This window comes from Gadus chalcogrammus, chromosome 12 (assembly GCF_026213295.1).
Source record: "Gadus chalcogrammus isolate NIFS_2021 chromosome 12, NIFS_Gcha_1.0, whole genome shotgun sequence".
In the NCBI taxonomy this organism is placed as follows: domain Eukaryota; kingdom Metazoa; phylum Chordata; class Actinopteri; order Gadiformes; family Gadidae; genus Gadus; species Gadus chalcogrammus.
The window spans coordinates 32,335,919-32,363,002 of NC_079423.1; the positions used below are offsets into that span (position 1 = coordinate 32,335,919).

General features: G+C 48.3%; 1 protein-coding gene across 2 annotated transcripts in view; it reads left to right on the forward strand.

The window, feature by feature from the left end:
* The window catches only part of pik3r3b (phosphoinositide-3-kinase, regulatory subunit 3b (gamma)), a 133,721-nt gene that overhangs the window by 94,648 nt on the left and 11,989 nt on the right, over nucleotides 1-27,084 (forward strand). The window contains exon 1 of one of the 2 annotated variants that reach the window (XM_056603556.1): nucleotides 25,037-25,475. The exons of the other annotated variant lie outside the window; for it this stretch is intronic. Coding sequence (XP_056459531.1) covers nucleotides 25,367-25,475 — 109 coding nt within the window. The 5' untranslated portion in view covers nucleotides 25,037-25,366. Of the gene's footprint in view, nucleotides 1-25,036; nucleotides 25,476-27,084 lie in introns of those variants that run through there. 2 annotated transcript variants of the gene reach the window in all.

Here is a 27,084-nt window from a genome sequence, read left to right on the forward strand (position 1 = left end):
CGGCTGGGGGTCCCCCCGGCTGGGGGTCCCCCGGCACGCAGCCACGCGCACCCCTTCACTTCAGGCTCCTCTTCAAGCCTTTGGACGATCTATTAGCGGCGATTAGCACCGCAAACGAGACGGGGGAGACAAAAGAGGAGGGAGAGGGGGAGAGGGGGAGCTGGGTCCGGGCGGTGGGGGGGAGGTGGATGGGAGGGGGGGGACAGGGGACAGTGGGGGCTCCAACCAGCCCAGGCCGCGCTTTGTGGGTAAATTACTGAGGAACAACTTGGTCCAATCCCGTTTAATTCTCTCCGTCGGGCGTCTGACCTTTCTCCAGCAGATGTCCGGGATAAGGCAGGGCGGCCAGTCTGTGTTGGGCCGTACAGACACAGACCCCCCCCCCCCAGCTCAGAATGAACGGGGGGCTTAGACGGTGGTGGGGCACTATCTCCTGGACTGGAGGGCGGGTGTTTGATGCTTGATTGATCCCAATCTGTCCCTATCAGTTATTAGCCGCCATGAGCCCCGGCACTGGGTCAATACAGCGTTCAAACCATGGAATCAGCAGGTCGACATTATTGAGCAGAATGTCGATACGTATGGTTGATAATGCGATGACACGTTCTGGGAATGTTATGAAGCAGCAAGTCATTATAAAAAAAGGAAATCTGTTGACTTGGTGCTTTCGTTCCGGGAATCGTTTGGCTCGAACGGGCAAGGAATAATTCTTATTTTTTATAATATGAATATTGATGAAGATAAATCTTCGGGGAAAGGTTGATATATTATTTCCATAGTAGATATTACATACATTTTCTGCCCTCCCATCTTTTTGCTTGTATGGGCTAGTAGACACACACATAAAAACACACACACACAAATCACAGATGCATTGCAGAGAATATTCTGGGCAGAACGACACAATCTCTGAGAAAACCTCCGCAAACTTTGCTTGCCAATTCAGACCTTATCTCGAGTGTGTTCTGCCTGCAGAAGCCTTCTAGCCGTGATGAACGCCCTCCGGTTAGTCTTTGTTTGTCACAGCCCATGGTACGTTCAATCACACAGTCATTATCACACACCCTGTTCCATTGGCTGCAGTGGCCCCAGCTCCTCCCGTGTGTCCTCAGACAAACGCTGCAGTGTGAAACCCCTTCGGTCACCACACTGTGCTCACAGTCAGCTTGGTTTCTTTGCTGCGTTTTCTTAACATTTAACACAGTGTTGTTTTGTTTGAACAGCTCATTGTATCCGAGTCCCGCGCACAACAACTAGCATGAGACATGCTCAAAGTTTCAAATGTAACTTTCTGTTCAAACACTGTGTTGATGATAGCATAATGGTGAAATGGAGGATCAAAACCAGAAGAACTGGACGACTCTGAGATGCTCTACATCTACTGTTGTCCATTATGCATGACATGAATTGTTAATCCTTTCATTTTCCGTACAGAATCTTCATTGCCGAGTCTTATTCTATGTACTTTATGGCTCTCCCAACTTAACCTAGCATATATTGAATCATCTCAGACAAAGAGCAAGAGTTTGATAGTCCGACAAGATTTTGTTGAGCGGGTTTGACAGTTGTTTGTTCCACATACAGCCAGCCAAGAGAAGGCAGGCTCGTGGAGCAGGAGAAATACTCTTATTAGTTTAATACATGCTGGCAGCAGGGGAGACATACAGCCTCATCTGTCACATCAGTATGAAGGGGATCAGGGGCAGATCTCTCTCTCTCTCTCTCTCTCTCTCTCTCTCTCTCTGTCTCTCTCTGTCTCTGTCTCTGTCTCTGTCTCTGTCTCTCTCTCTCTCTCTCTCTCTCTCTCTCTGTCTCTCTGTCTCTGTTTCTGTCTCTGTCTCTGTCTCTCTCTCTCTCTCTGTCTTTGCAATGTTTGCACCCATTATTTTTATCCTCTTCTATTGTCATTGAACAATCTCTTGTTCATTGTGGCGGGCCTCACAGACACACACACACACACACACACACACGCACACACAAACGCACATCGCACGCACGCAGATCCCCCACACTAGCTTGTCATTCATACATGAAGGGGCCGTGTGTCCGGGCGGGCGTGCGTCCGGCCGTGTGTCCGGGCGGGCGTGCGTCCGGCCGTGTGTCCGGGCGGGCGTGCGTCCGGCCGTGTGTCCGGGCGGGCGTGCGTCCGGCCGGTGTCACGTTGAAAGATGTCGGAGGCGCATCATGTCATTAATGTGGGCCTGATGTTCCCACGTCCAGGCCTAGAGCTAGCTGAGGGGAAGCATGGACAGACTGATGACACACACGTTCAATAGATCTAGGATGAACTAGCTGAGGGGAAGCATGGACAGACTGAAGACACACACGTTCAAACAGGCAGACCAACAGATAGATCTAGGATGAACTAGCTGAGGGGAAGCATGGACAGACTGAAGACACACACGTTCAATAGATCTAGGATGAACTAGCTGAGGGGAAGCATGGACAGAGTGAAGACACACACGTTCAAACAGGCAGACCAACAGATAGATGTAGGATGAACTAGCTGAGGGGAAGCATGGACAGACTGAAGACACACACGTTCAATAGATCTAGGATGAACTAGCTGAGGGGAAGCATGGACAGACTGAAGACACACACGTTCAAACAGGCAGACCAACAGATAGATGTAGGATGAGGAGTTAGGAAATGAGAGCAGTAGATATGGACAGCGGACCTGGCCAGGAGAAGACATTTTCTGGTCATGGCTCGAGAGAATAAATACAGTGACAGTAGGATGATGTATGCCCTACTACACACTGTATGTTATACACACACAAACACATGCAAACACTCCATTGGTCCTCAGCAGTGGAGTGCATGAGGATTACATTATGTGGACCAAGGGGCTTCCAGATAAATTGTTGTGATGTGAACTGTATGAACCTGTGGGATCCAGAGTCTCCTCACTCAGTCCTCGTTTTAGACTAAATCCAGGCTGTTTCCAAAGGATTGCGATAAACAGTTTACCTAACAACACCTTTTTCTTTGTAACAACGAGTTAACAAAAGGTAAATACATAAAAATGTGCATGTGAAAATGAGTTGCCTACTTCAGTCTGCGAAGAAATATTCTAGTAGCGGCAGTAGCCTAGCAACGTAGCGTGCTGCTCCTGAGTGCGTAGGCTACGGTGTGAGACGGGCGCTGTACTTGGCAACAAGCTCGGAGCACGGCTCTTTCTAACTGAAACTGGCCTCAGCACAGCGGTCGACTGAAGAGAGAGACAGAAGTCAAAGTGCTGTTGCAGTCGATAACAGGTGACAGCCGGACAGGTGTTGAAGATTGACTGCTTTGAAACATTCCAAGATTTTATTTGTCCAATGTAACAACGCCAGTGCCTCACCACACCTGGGGTGAGTTCCCACAACAAGGGCACAGGATGATGATGATATTGGCAACCGGTTTAGTGTGTAGTTTGAGGGACAATGGTCCATGAAGATGGTAATCACGCTGCCATGCAGGAGATCTCCTTCAGAGTGTGCGGTGATGGCTGGTTGAACCTGTGCACATTGATTAGTCAACGCACCACAGGTGTGCAGCCTCACCTCGCCCGGGAGTCCATTCAGTCTGCCTCAGGCCAGGTGAGGCTGCTTAAACCAGCCATCAATCACACACGCTCCCCAGTTTGTAATTAAGACGATTCTTAAATTGTTGGCATGTGTGCACTGTCACATCTGCGGTCTGCGGTCTGCAGTAGTGGGTTCATTATTCTGTAACTTCACGGTTGTCTCCACAGCAATCCTATCCGGGGTATTTTCTCTGTGTTCAGACAGCCATGAAGACACCAGTATGTACCATTCCTATTAGAGAGGTAACCTGTGGTACAAAACAAAGAGTCTACAACTACCTCGCCGCTGTACTCCAGTGTTTGTTTCTAGAGCCGTTTGTTGTGAACTAATACGGGTCACAAGCTTAATGCTAATATACCGCCACATATGACAACATTAGTCCTTACACAGAGTTCTTGGCAAATAATCACACCGCATGAGCAACATCTCCACATAAAATGGAAAGAAAGAAATTGCTTAGTATCCCAGTATCTGAGTAAACAGACGATGACCTCTTCAACACGATCCTATTTTCAACTGACAAAAGAGAAGACTAGATCTGGGATGTTATTACACATTTACATGAACGATTAGTAGAACAGATTAAGTAGTCAGCATGTGCTTATGAGTGAATGCACATATTTGTGAGTTTCAATACTGTTCATTACCAATGAATTCCCAATTCCATCTGACATAAGCCATCATAGTTATCTCTGATTGGTCCCTTCTGATTGGCCATGGCTGATTGGTCCTGTGTGATTGGACAAGTGTGATTGGTTATGCCTGCATGTTTCTACGGCTCTACCAGGGGGAAGTGACGCTGTTCATGCAAAGATGCATGCTTGATTGTGTCTTTGTGTTTCCTAATTACAACAATCAGCGCTAATGAATCAGTAACCGAGGCTCGACTGGGCCGGTCAGACGGCTTGAATCAAGCCCCCCTGGGAGTGTGTGTGTGTGTGTGTGTGTGTGTGTGTGTGTGTGTGTGTGTGTGTGTGTGTGTGTGTGTGTGTGTGTGTGTGTGTGTGTGTGTGTGTGTGTGTGTGTGTGTGTGTGTGTGTGTGCAGGAGCCTGCCGCTCTGCCTACGAGCGTGCGTGGCTCATGCGCGTGTCCCAGCTGCAGTGCCAGAGCTGGGCTCATGGCAAAATGACATGTCTGTGTATATGCCCTCAGCAAACAACAAATAGCAAACAACACATTATTAATAATCGAAGATAGATAGTTACCTAAAGATAACTAACAGTATTTATGACGCTAAAGACAGCTAGCAGTAGTAATAACAGCAGAGCTCTTTCTCTTTCTCTCTTTCTCTCTTTCTCTCTCTCTCTCCCTCTTCTCGCTTCTCTCTCTCTCTCCCTCTCTCTCTCTCTCTCTCTCTCTCTCTCTCTCTCCCTCTTCTCGCTTCTCTCTCTCTCTCTCTCTCTCTCTCTAGCTCTCTCTCTCTCTCTCTCTCTCTCTCACTCACTCACTCACTCACTCACTCACTCACTCACTCACTCACTCACTCACTCACTCACTCACTCACTCACTCACTCACTCACTCACTCACTCACTCACTCTTCTCGCTTCTCTCTCTCTCTCTCTCTCGCTTCTCTCTCTCTCTCTCTCTCACTCTTCTCGCTTCTCTCTCTCTCTCTCTCTCTCTCTCTCTGTCTCTCTCTCTCTCTCTCTCTCTCTCTCTCTCTCTCTCTCTCTCTCTCTCTCTCTCTCTCTCTCTCTCTCTCTCCCTCCTAACACATTATTCACCTGGGCCTTCCTGGACCATGCGTCCTCTATTGTTCCGTGTGTTTCTGAGGTGGGAGATAAAGCGAGAGAGGGACAAAGGGAGGATAAGGGAGACTGGGATACATGTCTCCCATCCCTGTCTAATGGTCTAGACTGGAAACACACACAAACGCTCAAGTAACTAAGAATTAACAGCTTATTTATTTAACGCATTGTATGTATCTTGGCACTGAGGACTGTTTGTGTGACACACACAGTGACACATAAACACTCATACATGCATACATACACACACAAGCACAGTCAGATCAACTATGCACACACATACACACACACACAAACCAAGGGGACCCATGAACACACACATTCATACATCTCTCTCACACACATACACACACACATACATACATACATACATACACACACACACACCACACAAACACAGTCAGATCAATGATGCATGCACATAAACACACACACACACAAACAGACACACACACACACATGATGTGATGCACACAAATATGTCAGTGGCGGGTCCAATCCTGCCTCTTCAATCTGCCCTGGGGCTAAGCGTTCTGCTACATTTGCACCGGTCCTCCGAAAGCCCAGCGATTAATCCATCATTATGGACACTAACCATCCCCCCCCCACACACACACACACACACACACACACACACACACACACACACACACACACACACACACCCCGGGTGCACATACACATTGTACATTGACACGTATACATTACCTTTCATTAGTTTGGGGCCATCATGCTAACAGACACACAGAAACACTCACACACACACACACACACACACACACACTCCCCCTCACCAACATACACACATGGACACACTCCCCCACACACACACACAAGGACATACTGACCCACGCGACACACACACTTGGATACACACCCTGTGGCTAGTTAATGGTCTGCCTTGGCTACCGACTGGTTCTGAGCAGGAAACAGCTGCTCAACCTGATAAGACCCCCTCGGTCACGGGCAATTCTACTTTGTTTCAAATCACTTGCACGTGTCACGGTGGATTTATTTATTTATCGTCTGTTATTTGTGTCTTTCTGGGTTCTTTGCCCACGACTCCGGTGATAAAACATCCTCCTGTTGGGGATGACTGATTCCTCTGGAGAGGGGAGAGGAGGTTGTGTGAGTCCCCCCAGAACACAGACCCTATGGCCAGAGTCCACCTAGTACCAGCCCCCCAGAACACAGACCCTATGGCCAGAGTCCACCTAGAACCGGCCCCCCAGAACACAGACCCTATGGCCAGAGTCCACCTAGAACCAGCCCCCCCCAGAACACAGACCCTATGGCCAGAGTCCACCTAGAACCAGCCCCCCAGAACACAGAGCCTATGGCCAGAGTCCACCTAGAACCAGCCCCCCTAGAACACAGACCCTATGGCCAGAGTCCACCTAGAACCAGCCCCCCAGAACACAGAGCCTATGGCCAGAGTCCACCTAGAACCGGCCCCCCAGAACACAGACCCTATGGCCAGAGTCCACCTAGTACCAGCCCCCCCCAGAACACAGACCCTATGGCCAGAGTCCACCTAGAACCAGCCCCCCGGAACACAGAGCCTATGGCCAGAGTCCACCTAGAACCAGCCCCCCTAGAACACAGACCCTATGGCCAGAGTCCACCTAGAACCAGCCCCCCAGAACACAGACCCTATGGCCAGAGTCCACCTAGAACCAGCCCCCCAGAACACAGACCCTATGGCCAGAGTCCACCTAGAACCAGCCCCCCAGGAACACAGACCCTATGGCCAGAGTCCACCTAGAACCAGCCCCCCAGGAACACAGACCCTATGGCCAGAGTCCACCTAGAACCAGCCCCCCAGGAACACAGACCCTATGGCCAGAGTCCACCTAGAACCAGCCCCCCTAGAACACAGACCCTATGGCCAGAGTCCACCTAGAACCAGCCCCCCAGGAACACAGACCCTATGGCCAGAGTCCACCTAGAACCAGCCCCCCTAGAACACAGAGCCCATGGCCAGAGTCCACCTAGAACCGGACCCCCAGTAGCACACCTAGAACCAGCCCCCCAGGAACACAGAGCCCATGACCAGACCAGGGACAGCCTTCGTCCTGTGAGAGTGAACTATAGTTCTATAATGAAACACAGCTACTTGGCTCAGTCTTTAAATAATGAACACTGTATGTGAGCCTATAATGCGCTCGCCTCAGCTCAGGAGGTAGAGCGGCTTCACTGTAACAGGAGGGCTGGTGGCCCCTCCTCAGCTCAGGAGGTGAAGCGGCTTCACCTGTAACAGGACGGCTGGTGGCCCCTCCTCAGCTCAGGAGGTAGAGCGGCTTCACTGTAACAGGACGGCTGGTGGCCCCTCCTCAGCTCAGGAGGTAGAGCGGCTTCACCTGTAACAGGACGGCTGGTGGCCCCTCCTCAGCTCAGGAGGTAGAGCGGCTTCACCTGTAACAGGATGGATGGCGGCCCCTCCCAGCTGGGTTTCGAGGTGTCCCTGAGCAAGGCACCTCGCCCTACCTGCGTCCGACGAGCTGACCCCCCGCTGTTCGCGTTGGATAAAAGTTTCTGCTAAATGCCCTAATTCTAAATCTAGTCATTCGTAACTAGTAGGAAGCAAAAGACACATCTTCTAAGCTTTTATTTTTCTTAAAATGCTCTTTAGTGAACAGCGATAAACATGGCCTGACATTCATTAGAAGAGCAGTCACTCTCAGTTCCCCTTTCCTCCTTTTGTCTCCTGTCACCCTTTAAGGTTTACAATCTTTACATTCATGCACTAAGCCATATAATAATAAGCCATCCATATTCAAAGCACACTTTATACCCATTAACAAGATTCATCGGATGATATTCACCTCCACTTTGATTCTAAGAAGCGACTCTGCCAGTGGAACAATGAAGACATGAGGGTGCTGACGAAGTGTTCTAAGTGTGGACGTGCTGTTTTGTGTTTGAACTGAGGACTGTATGGCTTGCTTAGCTGCTGCTGTTCATATGACTCAATGAGATAGCGCTCGAGCCAATGATTTTTGCAATCATAAACTGTGAGAGTGTGCGTGTGTGCGTGTGTGTGTGTGTGTGTGTGTGTGTGTGTGTGTGTGTGTGTGTGTGTGTGTGTGTGTGTGTGTGTGTGTGTGTGTGTGTGTGTGTGTGTGTGGGTGGGTGGGTGGGTGGGTGGGTGGGTGGGTGGGGGTGTGTGTGTGTGTGTGTGTGTGTGTGTGTGCGCCGTGCGTGTGTGTTTGTGTGTCTATGTATGTGAGAATACAATACAAAAAAACTGTTGGCTTCCACAAAAATTACAGAGATTCGTAGTGAAAATAATTTTTCATGGAGTCATGGTGAGTCCACATAAAGCGAAAGAAAACACACACACACACACACACACACACACACACACACACACATAAATGTGTTATTGCTGATTCATTTCACAATAGACACATTGTTGTCTTGATTTTAACAACTAGTGTTTTTTTAAGACATATAAGAGAAAACACACACACACCCACGCACACACACACACACACACACACACACACACATACACACACACACACACACACGCACACAAACACGCACACACGGAATGGAGCTTAGCGTTGCCTCCAGCTGGGTGAGGCTGAGTGTATCAGGCGCTCGCTCGCTCGCTCGCTCTCTCTCTAGCTCTCTCTCTCTCTCTCTCTCTCTCTCTCTCTCTCTCTCTCTCTCTCTCTCTCTCTCTCTCTCTTGTCTCTCCCTCTCTCTCCGTCTCTCTCTCCCTCTCTCTCTCTCTCTCTCTCTCTCTCTCTCTCTCTCTCTCTCTCTCTCTCCGTCTCTCTCTCTGTCTCTCTCGCTCGCTCACTCTCTCTCTCTCTCTCTCTCTCTCTCTCTCTCTCTCCGTCTCTCTCTCTCTCTCTCTCTCTCTCTCTCTCTCTCTCTCTCCGTCTCTCTCTCTCGCTCACTCTCTCCCTCTCTCTCTCCGTCTCGCTCACTCTCTCCCTCTCTCTCTCTGTCTCTCTCTCCCTCTCTGTAAAGCCTGATTAATACATGTTACAGCTGGCCCTTGTAATCTTATTACACAATCTGCCCATAACTAGAGGAGGGCGCTCCAGCAGTGTGTTGGGCATCTTCAGTGGACGGAGGCCCCCTCAGCCACCCTCCAGTGGTCCTTTCATCTCCCTATTGTTTATTGTCCTGGACGACCGTCCTGGATGAGTTCACCTTCGGGCGGACCAACAATCACAACGATCGTTATCAGGTTGAACAAATGTTTATAAAGCCTTCAACTAGATTGCTTGGAATAACATGTTGAATGTGTAGATTTACTATGTATTCTAAACAAAATGAATCGGTCCATTTGCCTTTCAGACGATTGTGCTGCAAACAACAGACTTCTCCAGTTAACTTCTTATGCATGGTCTGCGAACTGGCTTCTAGGTCTGATTAGCTTAGAGAGCAACCGGCCACTGAACAGGTTCAGTTGACCCCAGAGCACCTTGGTTTTCTGGTCGTGTGTGAGACAGTTCCCCATTATCGAATTTGGTGCACTTAGGTTACAAAAACAAAAATATAATTTTATAAAGAGTTGAGATGAGAAGTGTGTGTGTCGTGCATGCATGCATTCATGAATGCATGAGTGTGTGTGTGTGTGTGTGTGTGTGTGTGTGTGTGTGTGTGTGTGTGTGTGTGTGTGTGTGTGTGTGTGTGTGTGTGTGTGCGCACAGATGCACAAAATAGATTATTAGGGTTGTGTGTTTTAGATCTGCAGAGCTTAATGGTGTACTGCACAATTAACATTGAATCCTATTCCTATTCAACTAGACTTATGACCTGCAGCTGAGGTATCCTTGGCTGAACCCACCACAGAGATATGAAGTCGGGTCGCAAATGAGCAAGGCAGACATCCCTCTTGGGGATCTGCAGTCTTATCTCGTCATAGAACGCAAGCGTCTTCCTTTAATGTTTCGGCTTCTAGAAGAGCTGCATAATGAGACGATGCTGAACTACACCAGATACAGTTAATCTTGGTTCCGGTTCTGTTTGGTTGTTCAACTGCTTATATTCTTCTGTTTTTCTACTGGTTGAGGCCAGGCTACGGCTTCGGCCACTGATCACAGGACAATGTTATAGTTGTAAACACAACTTGAGAGCCCTTGAATATACCAACCCACAAACACAGTGGTTACACAATACATCTGTAATGAAACAGATGTTTAACTATGCAGCTTGCGAAGTTTAGGACTTGCCAAGTGTAGATGTCCTCGAGGTTAATGAAGTGACATCAAAAGCAGTTGCACTTATATATATAAGTGCAGTGGTCAAATTTGGCCATTAGCAGAGAGATAATTCTGTAACCTGGGGTCATGTTATTGAGTTAACCAAACTTGGTTTCTTGGTTTGTTATTTGTACTGTTGTTGATTGAAGGAATGATTCAGCCAAATGCAACTATTTTAAGAGGAACTATTTCTTGAAGATATAATCCCCTTTGTGATTAGAGGACATTATTGCTACCATGTGCTAAGTCTGTGCTAAAAGAGTGTATTTATCAGATGGGCATCTCTTATATTTTAGATTTTTTTTCTCTGATTAGATACTGTTTATTTTCCATCCTGATTTTAGTGACCTCTGAATCCTCTTTGTGAATAGTGTTTGTATAGTCTTACATAGTTCTGACCAGTGTGGTGACCTCACACTGGGAACCAGTATAGGCTGGCGAGAGGGAAAGGGAGGACGAGAGAGGAAGTGAGGACGAGGAGAGCAGAGGCGTGAGAGAGGATGAGCCTTGCTTCCACAGCACTGAGCAGTCTTCAGTGCAAACTCCCCTAGTTCACTTCTGATATAATATCTAGGGGGTCACAAGTTTGATCACACGCTGCTCACACCAGCTGAGAGGCCCTCCACACACATGCAAGCAAATGCATACACGCATTGACTCACGCATGCACACACACACACACACACACACACACACACACACACACACACACACACACACACACACACACACACACACACACACACACACACACACCACTTCTATTCCACTGGAAAATTTTGCCTCGTGGCTAAAATTATCTTTGAATCATTTGTTTTACCTGATTAAAACCTTTGTGTACAGTGTGTCTGTGTGCATTTGTGTGAGAATGCTTGTGTGTGTGTTTTGTGCTTTTTGAAGTCTTTCTTGCAGTAATGGATTTCTTTCGAAAGAGTGCATTGCTGCTGTGTTCATCGTGTCCTGTGACCTGTCAGATAGATCTTCTGATGCTCGATTACCCAGCCTCTGTGTAGCCCGCTGCCCTCAACCCATTCCTGATACTGCCTTGCTCCAGGAGGCAGCACTAGGAATAGTACTGAGCCTTGTGCTGAGGACAGTATGACCACATGACCACACTGGGAAATGATTAGTCAGTTAAACAATGCATTTTGCACCCATTCGCCGTGGCCTAAAGCGTGGGGGCGTTCTCACTGGTTTAAACTCCGTCCAAAGCCCAAATCTCACAGCCTTGTCGAGGTTGATGTGAAATCATGTTTTGGAATTTTTGCTTCCAAAATAAACTAACCCTAACTCCGTCTATTTATTTTTGTGCTGATGTAACCGACAGTGGCAGGCTGAAGCCCGAGAAGTACTTTGCGTCGCTTCCTCCTGAGTTTCCCACCACGGGGCTTGAGTTCAGGTCTTTATTGCCTTCCACTAGAGTCTGACTCGACCATCGGAAAAGGTGGTTGATTCCTATACAGTCAAGTAGGCGTAGCTATCGTCTTGCGTTATCTTTATTTGTGCTTCAGAACTCGAACTGATTGCAATCACGTTGCAGTTGCGTGACAAATATGATGCAAAAGTTCTGTTCTGTGGGTTTTGGGCTTAAAGGTTAAAGAGGTGGGCTGCCATCTGAGTTAATGCACTCTCATTCCCAAATAGGACGTGGCTGGGGGTAGGTTAACCCTAACATTAACTCTAACCCCAACCCTAACCCTAACTCTAACCCTAACCCTAGCCCTAGCCCTTACCCTAACCTTAACCCTAGCCCTAACCCTGACCCTGACCCTGACCCTGACCCTAACCCTGACCCTGACCCTGACCCTAACCCTGACCCTGACCCTGACCCTGACCCTAACCCTGACCCTGACCCTAACCCCAGTCCTGGGTCAGAAGCACAGCCAGCCGTCCTGATCTTAATCTGGGCCTGACGTCTTCTGCACACAGGTTTTCAGTTCACAGAGTTCACAAAGTTCACACGTTTACCTTAAAGGCAGATCATGTGTCCTCTCTCTACACATTTCCACACAGGTGAGAGTCATAAGGAATCAGGATCCTGAGCTGTTTCCAGTATATGAGGCCATGTCTCCTTCGTTCTCTACCCTCATTGTTGCATAGTAGGTCAGGCTTTGATTTCTTCTTGACCATATAGCTGTGTGCTGTACAGTGGTCTTGCAGATGACTGGATCAACCAAAGGGGCCATTGCTCTAATTACAATGTATTTAATTAGTATTGATCTCATTTCTTACCGGTGCCCTAATACAATTGCCGGGGGGCAGCTTGAAACCTTTTGAGCGTGTACGTTTATGTAAATGAGGTGGTGCCTATGGATAAACAACGCTGTTGTCTTTCACAAACAATGTCTGGATGGTAATCTTAGTGGTGATACTGCCGTGTACTTTTGCATGGCAGGCCTGCTCTACTAGTGCAAACATTGGCTCCCCTCAAGCGTCTTGGTTGAGAGAAGCTATTTGCAATTCAAATCCTCGAGTGGCAGTGTTACATTCTGTCATGGGTGGCTCTCTATTCGCCTTACCGCCTTTTTGCCAAGAGGCGGCCATATTTCATGTGAATATTACAGACTTACTAAACGTTTGCTTCCTTAAGATAAACACAATTATTGCTGGCTCTAATATTACACGATGACGTTACATGTGTACTGTGTTCCCTACTTCTGTTTTGATCAGTGTAGTTGATAACTGCCCTACACAGTCAACGCCCTGTCTATTGCCTCCTGCCCAAAGGCCCAGTGGTTCATTCCGATAGATATGGCCTTGAGATACCAGCTGCAGACCCATGTTGTTAACCTTCTACACCTCGTATCAAACCCACTCTTCATCCCTGCAACTCCACATCCCCCCCTAACTACACTAAATGTGTGTGTGTGTGTGTGTGTGTGTGTGTGTGTGTGTGTGTGTGTGTGTGTGTGTGTGTGTGTGTGTGTGTGTGTGTGTGTGTGTGTGTGTGTGTGTGTGTGTGTGATTTTCTATGTATAACCGCGGGTGTTTTAGAGTGTGTGTGTGTGTGTGTGTGTGTGTGGTGTGTTTGTGTGCTTTTTACCATGTTTAACTGTGGGTGTGTTATAGTATGTGTGTGTGTGCATGTGTCTGTGTGTGTATGTGTGTGTTTGTAACGGTGTATTCAATTAAGTGACTCTACAACTTTGTCACCACAGAAGGCCCTGTGTTAGTGATACAAACTTCAGTGTGTTTGTGTACCTGCCACCCAGGATTCTAACTCAAAAACACAAACACACACACACACACACACACACACACACACACACACACACACACACACACACACACACACACACACACACACACACACACATACAAACACACAGAGAAGCACTTCTTTGACGGATGGAGTTTGTCTTTTCAACAACCTGGTATTTGTTCTTAACTATCCCTCAGCCCCCAATCCTCTCACATCGTTCGTAGTCGGCTATTGCCACATCAAGGCCAGAATTGCTCTTTTCCAGCTTTGATTTCACAAACAGCATTTCTCATGTTCTTATCCATTGTTATAATAAGAAATATGTATGTGTGAGTGAATTGGCAGAAAAGCTTGTATGTATTTGAGCCACGCCAGCCCTTGTTGAAACAGAGGGTGTAAAAATGGCTTGTGTTTGTTAGACCTTCGTCTCTGTGTCAACAGCCAACAGTTGCACAGCCGTTCAGCAACGGCCTCATGTGCTACCATGTGAGTAAAAGTTTAATCATTTTAACAACTGGCTAAGGTGGGTGATAACAGGTTAGATATTAAACCTGCTTTCCTATGTAACTTTCTACTGCAGCTATTTGCAATAAAAAATATCAGAGCTAGAAAGTTTCTCAAAATAAAAGCCTGCCCAGCCATGAGCCAATCCTTCTGGGAAATGTTTCACTAGGAATTGATTTATTGCGATGCTCCCTCCCCCCCCCCCCCTTTTGATTGATGGCAACATAGAAGTCTTGTATTTTATATTCCTAGAATATACCAGGAATTAATTTGCATTTCTTAAATCGGCAAGTTAGCTTAATGTGTAACGTGTTTCATGAGCTGTAAATAATTGATATTACAAATACTTGCTGAAAGAAAATGAACACAAGGGGTTCATCTGAGATCAGACTCCTGACATAAGAAAGGTTGTTCTTGAATCATTGGTAAGATGAGGTGCTATCAGAATACCATAAGATCAGTTGGCTTTCATGTTGATATAATTATGCAATACCGGTGCAATACCAGTAAACCTTCCTGCATCATGACATCTAAAACATCAGGAGGACATTCAGAAACTTTGAAAGCGTGTTCTGCTAATTTACTTTTCCACCCACGTCACCCAGAGCTACAAAACATCTGAACCACCCACAAAAAAACATTTCAGCCATTTGGGAACAGGACGTTCGTGAACACTACCACTGAGACAGGTATGTCTGAACAACACAGCGGCCATTGAAGGGCCGTGGACAGGGAGACGGCCAGCTTGTCTTTCCCCTCCTGCTCAGCTCCTTTCTGCTAATCCCCGCCGAAGGATTCAGTTCTCAGCCCTCTCTCCACACCTCACAAACCCTACGGGAGGACACACTCGGCTTCCACTGCCGGTGTAACTCTCCCTGGCCGAGCCAGAGCATGACCATGGCCCCCGTCCCACCCTCAGCCGAAAGCAGGCCGGCGACCACAGCACCGGGCATCAGAGAGAGAGAGAGAGAGAGAGAGAGAGAGGGAGAGGGGGAGAGAGAGAGGAGGAGGGGGAGGGGGAGAGAGAGAGGGGGAGAGGGGGGGAGATGGATGCGTATGTGTTGGAGGACCTTCTCGTGTATACATACGTATTACCCTTTTCCTCCCATCAACACAAGACACTCAGGCACCACGGACACTAGGGGTGAAACGGATCAGTGTGTCCACGGTTCGGTTCAGATAACCGTTTTGGGCCTCGGTTTCGGATACGGTTCGGATTAGGATCATGTCCGTGGTAGTAAAAAGGCGGACTTTTTTTTGACGGAGGGTTTGGGGGAGAAACACAAAAATGAATGAGACCCACAGGCTATTTGCAATGTGTTAATTGACTGCAATCAGACAACTTGCAAGGCTTTTTTGTGCAATAAATGTTCCCCTAAATGCATTTGAAAACATGGTGCACTGACACATGTAAGGGATAACGGCCGACGAGGCTTAGAACTCTGGCGACGAGCGCAGCATGAAGCCAGAGTTGCCTCTACCTGTCCATTATTTCCATCGAACCGGTCGACCTCGAAGGCCGTTATCCCGCTTATCACCCGTTTGTATTTATCTCCCGTATATTTAGAATATAATTGTATCAATTACTTTCTTTAAATTTAGGAATCGTGCGCTTGAACTTCAGAAAACAACCTATTACAGCTACCTCATTGGCTCGGGCAGCACTGGAGAGAATGCATTCCGCTGGGTCCTAAACACCCATTTGTATCGGACGTAGGCTACAGTAGGCAAAATACGCTACATAAGGCAATGCCTTCATGAAACCGAAATCCGCGGATCTCCAGAATGCTCCGAACTGTGGTAAACGAACCGAACGGATTCGGATACAATTCGAATCCGCTGCAGGCCTAACGGACACACAGCTATGCTTTGTTTCGTCTGCCTGACTGTAAGCTAATCTGTCTGTCTGTCTTTGTGTCTGTCTGTGAGTCATTCTACCTGTCTGTTGGTCTGCATGTCTGTGAGTGGATCTGCCTGTCTAACTCTGTTTGTGAGTGAATCGGTGTGTCTGAACTTGTGTCTGCGAGTGCGTCTGCATGTCTGTCTCTCTGAGGGGCGGTCGGTCTGTCGGTCTGTCGGTCCGCCGGGCCAGCTGACTAATGCTGAGCCATGTTTCCCTGCTGCCGTGACAACCAACAAGAGCTCCAGCTGGGAGGAAGGCGAGCTGAGGACAGCGAGGACGAGAGCAAACAGAGCGGCTATAAATATATATCTATAGCATAGAGAGAGACACAGGGGAGATAGAAGGGGAGAGTCGTTTGCAGAGGGATGATGTCACCGATGCTAATGAAACACAGAACCAACAAGAAATAAATGAGAAAGAACTAAGAGAGAGAGAGAGAGAGGGAGAGAGGGAGAGAGGGGGAGAGGGAGAGAGGGGGGGACAGGGAGAGGGGGAGAGACAGCAGGAAGGAGGGGGGGAGGGGTGCTCATCAGTCTTGGGTGTCACCAGGAGCAGCAGCAGCGATGGAAACCTGTTCCAGTCACGGGGACGCTGCATCATGTGACCAGGACCACTGGGAAGCTCACATTGCACGATGACATCACCCTTTAGCAGAGAGAGAGAGAGAGAGAGAGAGAGAGAGAGAGAGAGAGAGGATAAATAGATATGTAAATGGTTCAGTCTGTGTGCTCCTTTTGTGTCTGTCTGTATGTCCGTCTGTCTGTCCGTCTGTATGTCCGTCTGTCCGTCTGTCTGTCTGTCTGTCTGTCTGTCTGTCTGTCTGTCTGTCTGTCTGTCTGTCTGTCTGTCTGTCTGTCCGTCTGTCTGCCCTGTTGCCTGCAGTGTTGCTACCCGTGGGCTCTATCTCTTTGGAAGCTTTCGCCTAGTCATGCTTTGCCAGTCTTTGCGTTTGCATCGCTCAGTGTTTGTTACCCTGTTTGACGCCGTCTGCCTGCTGGCTCTTTACAGTGTCTCTGCCTTATTGTCAGTCTTTATGTCTGAAACCTGAAAGTCCGTCTGGCTCACCTTGAAGATCTGCTCGGGGAGTGAAATAAGCCCACAGATAGATGGAAGGACCCACGGGCATGTGGACAGACGGAGGAGGCAGGACCTGGGCCACCTATTACATTTTTCGGCAGTTTAACAATTTTATTGCTGACATCTCAAATCTATGAGATCAAAAGCATAATTGAGGCATTGTTGTTGTGTGAGTGTCTGTGTGTAAATGTTTGTGTGTATATATTTGTATGTGTGTGTCTTTGTGTGTGTGTGTGCATGTGTGTGTGCGTGTGTGTATGTTTTGCAGGTCACTCCAACCATTCGGCCTAACAGCAGAACACGCAATATTGTGTTGTCACACAAACCAGAAATGGCTATGCAAAAATCGTTCCATTCAAACTAATTTAAATATTCCACATGACCTAACCTGCCCGTTCAGCCTAGAAATGGCTGAACAGGCTTCTGGACAGGCCTGTTTCCCTCATCAAGGGCATCACAGAAAGAGGAGTTCAAGTAACCTGTGTTATTGGTCGGACTGCACTTGGAAAGGTATATCCATCGTCGTGCAAAGAGCCCAATTGGAATCGGGTAATAATCATTACCATCGATCACTGGAACGAGGTCGGATAGCTTAGAGAGTTAGGGGGGAGAGAGAGGAGAGAGAGGATAGGGGAGAGGAGAAGGGAGGGGAAAGGGGAGAGAGGAGAGGAGAGGGGGGAGGACAGAGGAGAGAGGCGATAGGGGGAGAGGGGAGAGGAGAGGAGAGAGGAGAGGAGAAGAGAAGACAGGAGAGAGGGGAGAGGGGTGAGGAGAGGAGAGAGGGGAGAGGAGAAGAGAGACGAGAGAGGAGAGGAGAGAAGACAGGAGAGAGGGGAGAGGGGTGAGGAGAAGAGAGACGAGAGAGGAGAGGAGAGGGGAGAGGAGGAGAGAAGACAGGAGAGAGGGGAGAACAGAGCAGAGTGCCTCTGGACCTGTTCAATAAATTAGCTGAGCTGGAAAGTTTGAGCCACCAGAGCTAATGGTTTCTTGCCGAGCCGCGGCACGCTCGAGGCCCTGCCGGCGTGCGCCGTTCTCCGAGGCCGGAGCAATCAATGTCATTCCGATGCTGGAGGATTCAGCGAGACAGCGCCTGATCAAAGACGCGATTAGAGAGGAGCTTAAAGAGGTATTCTGCACACGTCCCGGCTTAATGCCGCTGTGCGTGTGATTGAGATGTTGCGTTTATCCACCCCTCCTTCCTGGAACTTTGTGTACTAGAATGTTGCCAGGGAAACAGGACTCCTTGGTGGAAACTATTCACAAATCAACATCTGCATCCATACTGAGTTGAATAGAGCCTGCGCAGCTACGAGCCAACTGTAGGCCTGTTCTGTCGGTTTCTAGAGGATCCATGAAAAACAACTGCAGGAATATCTTTCCACAACCTTGGATCCCAGCGCTGTATAACAGGCCCACTTTGGCCTTTCCTAAACAATGAGAGATAGAATGATGGGCTATTGTTGAACAAGGCAGAGAATATCTTCAAATCCCCTTTACGCATTGGTGTGAAGAACAGTAGTGATTTTGTGGACCAAGAACCTATAAAAAATATGATATAGATACAAATCCTTAGCCCCTGTATACCCAGTTAGAAAATCAGAAAGAAGAACATTCCGGGCTGAACGTTGTTCACCAGAGCTCAGGACTGAAGGGGCTGGAGGTGAAGAGAGATCACACGTCTTGGCCAGAGAGTGCTATTCGCCGGCCATATGTAACTGGGACAATATGGCTTCTCTGCATGTCTCTGTCGGCGGTGCCTCGGCCCCACCATGACCACATGCTGCACAACAGTATTTCCTGTATGGCCCTCCCAACACACCAGATACTCACACATATGCACACGTTGAAACTCATTCTAACATACATGTATGCATATATACAATATTGTGGAAGTGGTCATGCACACACACTAGGGATGGGCAAAATGATTCTTTTCCGGGAACTATTTCTTTCAGTTCAGTTCACTATAACGATTCGTTTGTTTGATTTGTTCGTTTTGATTCGTTCGTTACGTCAGATTACGTCATTTGGTGTCATATATGACACCAAAGGTGGATATATGAGTTTAGGGGGATATATGAGTGGCCCCACGTCGAATGGTATGACCCAAGATACGTCAGACAGAAAGCGCGCATATTCGACGGTACCGCCTTGTCATTTGTTTACCCAGGTGCCATTGCAACACCATTGCTACCTCTCATTGGCTGAATCTTTGAGAATGTTGTAGACTCAATCAATATAAGTCGCGGGGAGACGAAGCTCTGTTCGTTTGTATATTTTATTTACGTGACCATATCTTTGGTTTATGTTAAAAAAAAAGAATCAAAGAACCAGTTCTTCTTGTTTTGGGGAACCAGTTCTTGTCGTTCACGTTCAGGATTCGTTCGTTGTAACGAATCGGTCGCGACTGACTCATCCCTAACACACACACATACAACTCGTACGTAAACATGTCATTTCATTTTGTTACATATATTTTTTAAGCCAGTGTTGGACAGTAATCTGTACACATAAATAGCTGTACACATACATGAATTCACACACACATATACACACTAACACATTCTCTCTCACACACACACACACACACACACAGACACAAAATAAGTTAGCTCACAATAAAACACAATTTTGATGCAATGTATAAAAAGCAAAGGTTAGGGTGAGCCTTAGAGTAGCCATGCGTCTCTCCCTGCTACTGAACTGTACTTTAAGGTCTCGCTGTTGCAGTTGGGTATGAGACAGCGCCTGTGGGCTACGGAGTTTGAACTGAAGACTAGACGGCCCGGGGACGCGGGCCCCGGACAGCTTACTGCTCGTCCGATGCAGATACAAGCCCTCTCCTGTGAGTCCAGCCCTCTGTGTGTCCCCGGCCTTCTCCTCTATTCCCTTTCTCGTCTCTCTTCACTCTTTCTAACTTTGGTTCTCTCTATGGGCAGCAGTTTAACTCGGCGTGTTAGTATCGTAGCTTGGCAGAGTAAATCTATACCCACAGACACTCCACATACACACACACCTACACACACACACACACACACACTCCCCCACTGTCCTCAACATCGTTCCCGACTGTTGTCTCTGGTCGTCCCATGACGGCCAATATGCTTACTACGTCTCCCCCGGCGCCCCTGATGCGTCCAGCGGTGTGTCCAGCGGTGTGTTCTGCGGTGCGTTCTGCGGTGTGTTCTGCGGTGCGTTCTGCGGTGTGTTCTGCGGTGTGTTCTGCGGTGCGTTCTGCGGTGTGTTCTGCGGTGCGTTCTGCGGTGCGTTCTGCGGTGTGTTCTCTGGTGTGTTCTGCGGTGTGTTCTGCGGTGTGTTCTGCGGTGCGTCCAGCGGTGTGTCCAGCGGTGCGTTCTGCGGTGCGTTCTGCGGTGTGTTCTGCGGTGTGTTCTGCGGTGCGTTCTGCGGTGTGTTCTGCGGTGCGTTCTGCAGTGTGTTCTGCGGTGCGTCCAGCGGTGCGTTCTGCAGTGTGTTCTGCGGTGTGTTCTGCGGTGTGTTCTGCGGTGCGTTCTGCGGTGTGTTCTGCGGTGTGTTCTGCGGTGTGTTCTGCGGTGCGTTCTGCGGTGTGTTCTGCGGTGCGTTCTGCGGTGCGTTCTGCGGTGTGTTCTGCGGTGCGTTCTGCGGTGTGTTCTCTGGTGTGTCCTGCGGTGTGTTCTGCGGTGTGTTCTGCGGTGTGTTCTGCGGTGCGTTCTGCGGTGTGTTCTGCGGTGTGTTCTGCGGTGTGTTCTGCGGTGTGTTCTGCGGTGCGTTCTGCGGTGTGTTCTGCGGTGTTTTCTGCGGTGTGTTCTGCGGTGTGTTCTGCGGTGTGTTCTGCGGTGCGTCCAGCGGTGCGTTCTGCAGTGTGTTCTGCAGTGTGTTCTGCGGTGTGTTCTGCGGTGTGTTCTGCGGTGTGTTCTGCGGTGTGTTCTGCGGTGTGTTCTGCGGTGTGTTCTGCGGTGTGTTCTGCGGTGTGTTCTGCGGTGTGTTCTGCGGTGTGTTCTGCGGTGCGTCCAGCGGTGCGTTCTGCGGTGTGTTCTGCGGTACGTTCTGCAGTGTGTTCTGCGGTGTGTTCTGCGGTGTGTTCTGCGGTGTGTTCTGCGGTGTGTTCTGCGGTGTGTGTGGGGCCGCACAGTGGGGCTGTGTCAGGCGGAGGGAAGGTGGTCATTTGTCTCATGCTGAATCACTCAGCTGACAGAGCTCACACCCAGCGCAGGGGAATCACACTGGATGCATAGAGAACCCGCAGGGAATTATACAATGCACATTGTGTGTGTGTGTGTGTCTATTTGGTATTTGTTTTCGCCAATTAAAACTATCATTGCAAAAGGATCGAATGATGAGAGTTAAAGTGAAGAAATTATCATCTTTGTGTTGCAAGTCCCCAAAAAAGTCATGACATCGATTATTTAAGAAGTATGGCCGTGTGGAAACTGACACACACACCATTAAAATGAGGCTAGAGCAGCTACCCACAGGTGTAGCAGGGTCACCATGACTCCATTCTGCCCTGTCAGCATGGCGCACGCTCTCTCTCTCTCTCTCTCTCTCTCTCGCTCTCTCTCTCTCTCTCTCTCTCTCTCTCTCTCTCTCTCTCTCTCTCTCTCTCTCTCTCTACAGCGTCTCCCCCTCTATCTTGTTTTACAACAGACTGCGGTTTTTAATAGAAAGGAGAGCTGTTTAGGTTCAGCACTGAAGTGATTAAAGAACACGACAGAGTGTAACGTCTAGCCTGGGTCACAGGTGCTGTGTGACCTTATGTGTGTGTGTGTGTGTGTGTGTGTGTGTGTGTGTGTGTGTGTGTGTGTGTGTGTGTGTCTGTGTGTCTGTGTGTGTGTGTGTGTGTGTGTGTGTGTGTGTGTGTGTGTGTGGGTGCACAATTGTGTGTGTGTGTGTGTGTGTGTGTGTGTGAATATATAGTCAACTGTGTTAACAGGAACATTATAATTCTCAATAAACACATACCAAATACATAGCCCTCATTTCAAGGCTATCCCTGCATTGTCCTAAAGCCCTTCCATTGTCCCCCATTATGTGAGTGGCACGCAGATCGGGTTTCCTCCCCTGCAAAGGTGAAGGGACTGGAGAACATTATTGTTTGTTGGGGTTCCAGATTGCCATGTGTACGGTATAATGTAGCAGGCAGCGTGTGAGCGCAGGAACAATCCTCTGGTGTGGAGAAAGGCACCTTAAACGAGACAATGTCTGCGTTGCTGGACATTTTGGTATCTATGGCAACAGAAATGGCAAACACAACACCTGATTCCAGGTGGCCACCTGTGCCAGTTACTGACGACAGACAAGAACACTCTCTCACGTTCTCCTCCATTCACCCACGTCCATACTGCTGCACACAGACACACGTAGTCCAGATTAGAACGGCCACATTATAAATACACACATCAAAGCTCTCTCCGAGACCTTCCATTGTATACTGTACACCCAGTCTCTCTCTGGTTCTCTCTGGCTTTCTCTCCTCCCTCTCTCTTCCTGACATAAACACACGTGCACTTATGCCATCTGTAGAGCAGATGCGTTGGAGACGGGGAGAATGGCAGGTCCTGCGTCATTACCATCTCCCTGAGCAAATTAACAAATGATCTATGAAAAGTTGATCGCTTGGGTAGGGGGGGGGGTGGTTGACAGGCTTGGGGTCTCGTCTTGACTACACACACACAAACACACACACATACTGTACACGCTCCACGTGGGATTATGCATGCACTATGCAGATAGGATGCAGCTCCAGTCTTTGTGTGGGGGGGCCAGAGGGAGGCCCCCCCGGGCGATGGGGGGGCAGATTAATATCTGTGCTCCCATCGTTTTCCTTTTTCTCTCCCCCTCTTTCAATGAGGAGGGGCAGAGTCAGTTCCTGTGTCATTGTTAGGGATCCATCTGTTGGGCTTCACACACACGGGCACGCATGTGAGCGCACACACACACACACACACACACGCACACACAGACACACTCACACACACAATTAAACCTGTTTGACACACTTGTCAGCGAGGGGCTGTTGGCTATATGTTCGGTGTGAGCCATCTGTGGGACTGCAACCCCCATGCACACACTCTCTCACACACACACACACACACTCACACACACACCCACACTCTCACACACTCACACACACTCTCACACACTCACACACACACTCACACACACACTCACACACACACGTTCATGCATGCAGACTTATAGTGTCCATGGGCTACTGCATTTTAATAGATCTCATTCTCCAACATTGACCCAGCCTTGCCACTCCCCCTCTCTCTCTTTAACCATGAATACCCCCTACCCCCTACCCCCCTACCCCCCTAGACCCTAGATGCAAACCACAAGCAAGTTCAAGTTAGGTGGGAATGATTGGAGCAGCGGATGAATGTGTGAGTGGTTGGCTGGACGGCAGATTGGAGAGCAGACTTGTCATGCATTGTTGACTGCTGAAGTAGGCCACCATGCAGACAGGGCAGCTGTAATTATTGCTACCATGCACCCAGCCACCATCTGAAGTCCCCCCCCCCAATTTACCCCATCCGCGCATGTCAGATTAATATTAAGATCTTAATGAAAGATTATCGACGTAGATTAGTCGAGTTGTGATGTGAAAAATCTTTGTTCTAATCTTGGTCAGATTACCTAAATAGACGCAGTATTTTTCCTTCAAAATGTTGTTTCCCATTTGTTTATATTTTCTGTGTTTCTGTGTGTGTGTGTTTCTGTGTGTGTGTGTTTCTGTGTGTGTGTGTGTGTGTGTGTGTGTGTGTGTGTGTGTGTGTGTGTGTGTGTGTGTGTGTGTGTGTGTGTGTGTGTGTGTGTGTGTGTGTGTGTGTGTGTGTGTGTTTGTGTGCATATAATATGCTATGTCTATGTTACTTCAAAGGCTGTCATTACAACTGTTTACACAATAATTACACTCTTTGGAATCATTTTATGAGCATAAATATCCAATCATTTGAACGGAGAAGCAGAGCAGAGTGTAACACACACTGCTGGTAATGAAGCCCTGTGTTGCTGGGATGTGGATGCATCAACATGAATTCGGTAAAGGGCACTGCCGTGCCGGGGCTCGTTCTCAGTATCTGGCTCAAGGACACGTCGGACATGCAAACCGGGGTCATGAAACCCAAACCCCAAGAGGAGGGTCTCTCCCAATCGTAATGTTGTCTGGAGAATGGATAAGTGGTCAGTGAAAGCCATCTCAATTCTAATGTTTGCAGGCAACAAATGCATGTCATCAAATTATTTGAAAATGTATGCGTGCATGTATATGATACATATTTAGCTTATTCATCTTAAACGTATATCTTTGAATTGTGAAGTCTGAAATAATTTCTGCAGCTGACAATGAAGGCATAGACCATCTGTACTTTTTCCGATTCGGTCAAGGCTACAAGAAAACCACATATTTGCAATTTGGTGTCAGGAGGTGAAAGTAAGTAATTTTCCTATTGCTTTGAAAGTAAAGTCAGACTGTCAGACTCACTGCTCTCTCACGGAGCGGCTGCTATAGTTTCAAGGGTTGGACTGTACCACATCAGCCTTGACGAGAGGGGCCGTCTGAAAACGATGACATCGATCATCTACCGAAATACCGAATAATGTTCACTTTAACCGACTCGTTCGGGATCTTCGCAGCAGCGTTCATTCATCCATTTTCAAACATTGTATATTTGTTTTTCGAGCAAAAGCGCTCCAGCTTAACTTTCGGCCCGTCATCGTTTGGATTGCAAGGCACCCCTGAGGGTCTGAGCTCGATGGTACGTTCCGGGTCTCTGCGCGTCTCTCTCTCTCCTGCTGGATCCGTTCTCCTGATGAAGGAGGAAGAGCAGTCTGTCATGTAGAGCTGGCATCTACCCTGTGCTCTGCACGACTTTTGGACATTTTATTGGTCTTCATGACGAGCTTGAAGCTGTTATGTCGGCGGCAGCGGACGGAGCCTGGTGCTTGTTGTGCAGAGTTCATTATCTTCTATTTATGTGAGGCTAGAGCAGGCGTTCAGAGAGACCTCCACGGAGACGGGAGAGTAGATGCATACGCGTACCCAGACAAGGGTGTATGATCCAGTCCTTTTACGCAAAAAATAATCGCATCTAAGAAATCGTTACATCGCACTTTTTTTTTGTAGTATCGTCTTATTGTCTACAAGTCCAGATAATGTATAATACAGTCTGGACCACGGAAAAGGAGGAAGATGATTGGAGAGATGTGATGATGCCCTACTCCACAGAGCTGATCTTTTATATAGAAATGGACCAACCACCAGGTAAGAATGAATGAATGACTGGGTCATCGGCTGTGGTGTACAGCAGGGTGAATGTGTCTCATGATGAACATGGTCATGGGGATCATGATGACCTGGCAGGGGAACAAGATGAGGTTCACGACTCGACCATCAGGACTGCAGGCCCAAAGCAAATAAAACATTGATGCTTTTCCTGCCAACTTCAGCCTGTAGATCGCTCTATACTAGTTCGGTTTCCTCTGTGATGAGTGCTCAGTGTGGGCTGTAGTCGTCTCCTCTCTATGCCTGGATAGCCAAGATATAAACTGTCCTATTTTGAGATCTTTGTCTTGCTTTTTGACTGACATCCACTGTCAATACGGAATAACGTCATGCAACTAATATTATAGGACAAAACCCAGGCAACTGCGTCCATGGTGATTTGGAAATGTGGTTTACTTGGTCACGTTGAGTTACAGCGTTTGTTCCGACCAGACACAGTCACAGTCAGCTCGCTTTGGATTCAACATAAAGAACTCCCATGTAATACAAGTGTTATATCTGAGAATCAGTTCTAACTGCTGGTTCAACGGTGCCCCACCGCACAGATAGAGCCTTCTCCCGGTCCCTGGTGGTAACCAGTAGTAACTAGTTTAACGAGCTGCCGGTGGCAGAGGACCGGGGGGGGGATGGGACGGAGAGAGGGGGGATGGAGCCCGACAGGGGACGGGGAGACCATCATCAAGGGACAGAAGAACCGAGCTGTTCCAATACTGGATTTCTGTATGACTTCCATTTTCATGCACGTCACAGCAAGTGCCTATTTTTAAGTAAACGGTCACTTCGATTTCATCCATTCATTCATTAATTGTTCAGCTCCGTTCCGCTGTCTCCAGCGGACGGATGTGAGCCGAGGTCCGGAGGAGACGCCGTGCTGTCGGTCGCCGGTCCTCCCGGTTCTCTGAGCTGTACTCTATTGTTACTCTACAGCTTTTACTTGGAACGTGGTGAGAAGTGATCCGGGCTGAACGCAGAGCTCACACTGGTCCTCCGACAGAGGCGCTCTGTTCACCCAGCAGCCTGCTGCCGGTTGTGTTTCTGAGCTCAGATCCTCCGGAGTGACGAACGATCCGACCGCCGCTCTACGGCTCTCCAATGCGTTTCCTTTCTCCCCCCCTTCTCTCTCGCTCTGTCTCTGTCGCTGTCTCCCTCACTGTCGCTCGCTCCCCTTTGTGTCGCCGCCACCGGGCGCGAGGCGAGCCCCCGCTGCCTCGTTGTCGGTGGTGCGCGTGCATGACCTTTTACAGGTGACGCACGCCGCTGTCATTAATCTGTTCATCAATCATAATGCATCGTTTTTGTTCCATTCTAAAATATATATAAATAACATGTAATGATTTGATATAAAATACACATTAAACAATTGAAAGAGTTCCAGCAGACAGAACAAAGACCAACCTGCACACTGGATAGCTCTAAATACTCCACCCGATATTGGGTTTGTGATGAGTACACAGATATAACATTACTATAAAGCCGTCCATGACTTCCACAGTATAAAGAAAGCTGATGTGTGTGTGTATGCATGTGTGTGTGCGTGCGTGCGTGCGCGTGCGTGTGTGTGTGTGTGTGTGTTTAGAGAGCTTTATAA